The sequence below is a fragment of the Asterias rubens genome, chromosome 17 (assembly GCF_902459465.1).
Source record: "Asterias rubens chromosome 17, eAstRub1.3, whole genome shotgun sequence".
Taxonomy (NCBI): Eukaryota; Metazoa; Echinodermata; class Asteroidea; order Forcipulatida; family Asteriidae; genus Asterias; species Asterias rubens.
In genome coordinates this window covers 32,215-35,546 of record NC_047078.1, presented here as the reverse complement: position 1 = coordinate 35,546, position 3,332 = coordinate 32,215, and the positions used below count along the sequence as shown (strand labels likewise).

The following is a 3,332-nucleotide window of genomic DNA, read 5'->3' as shown; positions in this document are numbered from 1 at the left end:
TGTCTACGCTTCAGTTTTTAATTAAAGGAACACGTTGCCTTGGATCGGACAGGTTGGTCTATAAAAAGCGTTTGTAACCGTTTGTTATAAAATGCATACGGTTGGAAAGATGCTGTAAAAGTAGAATACAATGATGCACACAAACATGCCTCGAAATTGCGTGGTTTTCTTTTTACTGTGCAAACTAACGCGGTCGGCCATTTATGGGAGTCAAAAATGTGACTCCCATAAATGGCCGACCGTGTTAGTCGACGAGGTAAAAGGAAAACCGTGCAATTTCGAGGCATGTTTGTGTGGATCATTGTATTCTACTTTAACATCATCTTTCTACCCATATGCATTTTATAACAAACGATTACAAAGGCTTTTCAAAGACCAACTCGACCGATCCAAGGCAACGTGTTCCTTTAAAGCCTTTTATAATGTTCGTAGTGCTGGCCCAAAATCCGGACAACAATTTTCCGTTTTTTTTTTTTCATGACCCGCTCACAGGCCTGGTTTGTGAAAACTGTAAATAAAACACATCTGTCAAGTATTATTATGTCAGCCAGACTGCCTTGAACGGTTTATAATGTTGCTAGTGGATATTATGCCAGCGAATTGCTTGCTATATATATTAGGACAAGTAAAAAAAAAATAAAAATACTTGCCCGTCCCTACCCTCATCCTTTTTATTAAGCCTAATCTTTCTCTGTTTGTGTCCCCCAAAAGAATAAATTATTCAAGTATCTTCACCTCATGGAACCCATCTTTCAAAGATTGATTTATCAGAGGTGTATTTTTGCACTTGACCTTAGGAAAGAGAGTTAGCATAGTATATAGTTGCTTACTAAAATGGCGTCCAGTGCACATTTCCCATTTCAGCATGTCCTACCCATCTTGCATCTTCAGTAATCTACGTGAGCAGCATTGTCATTGGGGCAGCAGTCCGGTGTTTCTCAGTTAGAAGCTTCACCATCTTAGATAGTACGTCAAAGCGAGTAACTTCTTACCAACCCTAACCCGTAGATCCGAACTTGTGCTGACTTGCAATCACAGGTTCGAATCGATGGGTCTTGGGTGGGTAAGACATGTGCATCACAGAGTCATGATGGGTCTGGGGTGGGTAAGACATGTGCATCACAGAGTCATGATGGGTCTGGAGTGGGTAAGACATGAGCATCACAGTGTCATGATGGGTCTGGGGTGGGTAAGACATGTGCATCACTGAGTCATGATGGGTATGGGGTGTGTAAGACCTGTGCATTGCAGAGTCATGATGGGTCTGGGGTAAGTAGGACCTGTGCATCACAGTGTCATGATGGGTCTGGGGTGGGTAAGACCTGTGCATCACAGTGTCATGATGGGTCTGGGGTGGGTAAGACATGTGCATCACTGAGTCATGATGGGTATGGGGTGTGTAAGACCTGTGCATTGCAGAGTCATGATGGGTCTGGGGTAGGTAGGACCTGTGCATCACAGTGTCATGATGGGTCTGGGGTGGGTAAGACCTGTGCATCACAGAGTCATAATGGGTCTGGGGTGGGTAAGACCTGTGCATCACAGAGTTATGATGGGTCTGGGGTGGGTAAGACCTGTGCACCACAGAGTCATGATGGGTCTGGGGTAGGTAGGACCTGTGCATCACAGTGTCATGATGGGTCTGGGGTGGGTAAGACCTGTGCATCACAGAGTCATAATGGGTCTGGGGTGGGTAAGACCTGTGCATCACAGAGTTATGATGGGTCTGGGGTAGGTAGGACCTGTGCATCACAGAGTCATGATGGGTCTGGGGTAGGTAGGACCTGTGCATCACAGAGTCATGATGGGTCTGGGGTGTGTAAGACCTGTGCATCACAGAGTCATGATGGGTCTGGGGTGGGTAAGACCTGTGCATCACAGAGTTATGATGGGTCTGGGGTAGGTAGGACCTGTGCATCACAGAGTTATGATGGGTCTGGGGTAGGTAGGACCTGTGCATCACAGAGTCATGATGGGTCTGGGGTAGGTAGGACCTGTGCATCACAGAGTCATGATGGGTCTGGGGTGTGAAAGACCTGTGCATCACAGAGTCATGATGGGTCTGGGGTGTGTAAGACCTGTGCATCACAGAGTCATGATGGGTCTGGGGTAGGTAGGACCTGTGCATCACAAAGTCATGATGGGTCTGGGGTGTGTAAGACCTGTGCATCGCAGAGTCATGATGGGTCTGGGGTGGGTAAGACCTGTGCATCACAGAGTCATGATGGGTCTGGGGTGGGTAAGACCTGTGCATCACAGAGTCATGATGGGTCTGGGGTGGGTAAGGCCTGTGCATCACAGAGTCATGATGGGTCTGGGGTGGGTAAGACCTGTGCATCACAGAGTCATGATGGGTCTGGGGTGGGTAAGACCTGTGCATCACAGAGTCATGATGGGTCTGGGGTGGGTAAGGCCTGTGCATCACAGAGTCATGATGGGTCTGGGGTGGGTAAGACATGAGCATCACAGAGTCATAATGGGTCTGGGGTGGGTAAGACCTGTGCATCACAGAGTCATAATGGGTCTGGGGTGGGTAAGACATGAGCATCACAGAGTCATAATGGGTCTGGGGTGGGTAAGACATGAGCATCACAGAGTCATAATGGGTCTGGGGTGGGTAATACCTGTGCATCACAGAGTCATGATGGGTCTGGGGTAGGTAGGACCTGTGCATCACAGAGTCATGATGGGTCTGGGGTGGGTAAGACCTGTGCATCACAGAGTCATGATGGGTCTGGGGTAGGTAGGACCTGTGCATCACAGAGTCATGATGGGTCTGGGGTGTGTATGACCTGTGCATCACAGAGTCATGATGGGTCTGGGGTGGGTAAGACCTGTGCATCACAGAGTCATGATGGGTCTGGGGTGGGTAAGACCTGTGCATCACAGAGTCATGATGGGTCTGGGGTGGGTAAGACCTGTGCATCACAGAGTCATGATGGGTCTGGGGTGGGTAAGACCTGTGCATCAGAGTCATGATGGGTCTGGGGTGGGTAAGACCTGTGCATCACCTGGAAATAGATTTTTTATTCCCAAACATTAGAGTATATGTTTCTGAACAATAAAATAATTTTTTGAGTAATTGTTTTTAACGATTTATATGTTAACAAATTAAATAAAGTTGTGTGGGGGTGACTCCGCCTACCCCTTTTCTGATGTCAATCGAGGCAGACTTTGCCTCGATCGAACATCGAACACACGTACGTGCAAGTCCTAGTCGTGAGTTTGTACGTTTCAAAAAAGGTTTTTTTTTCTTGCATTTTTCCGGCAATGTCGACCAGGTGTATTGCTGCTGGACGCAGTCAGTTTGCAAGTCTTTTCCAGCGCTGGGC

At 47.7% G+C, this 3,332-nt stretch overlaps 1 protein-coding gene across 1 annotated transcript; it reads right to left on the bottom strand.

The window, feature by feature from the left end:
- Positions 1 to 997: 997 nt before the first annotated feature.
- Positions 998 to 2,977, bottom strand: LOC117301671 (extensin-3-like). Its single transcript, XM_033785702.1, has one exon. The coding sequence runs from the start codon at positions 2,975 to 2,977 to the stop codon at positions 998 to 1,000; it is 1,980 nt and encodes a 659-aa protein (XP_033641593.1).
- Positions 2,978 to 3,332: the final 355 nt, after the last annotated feature.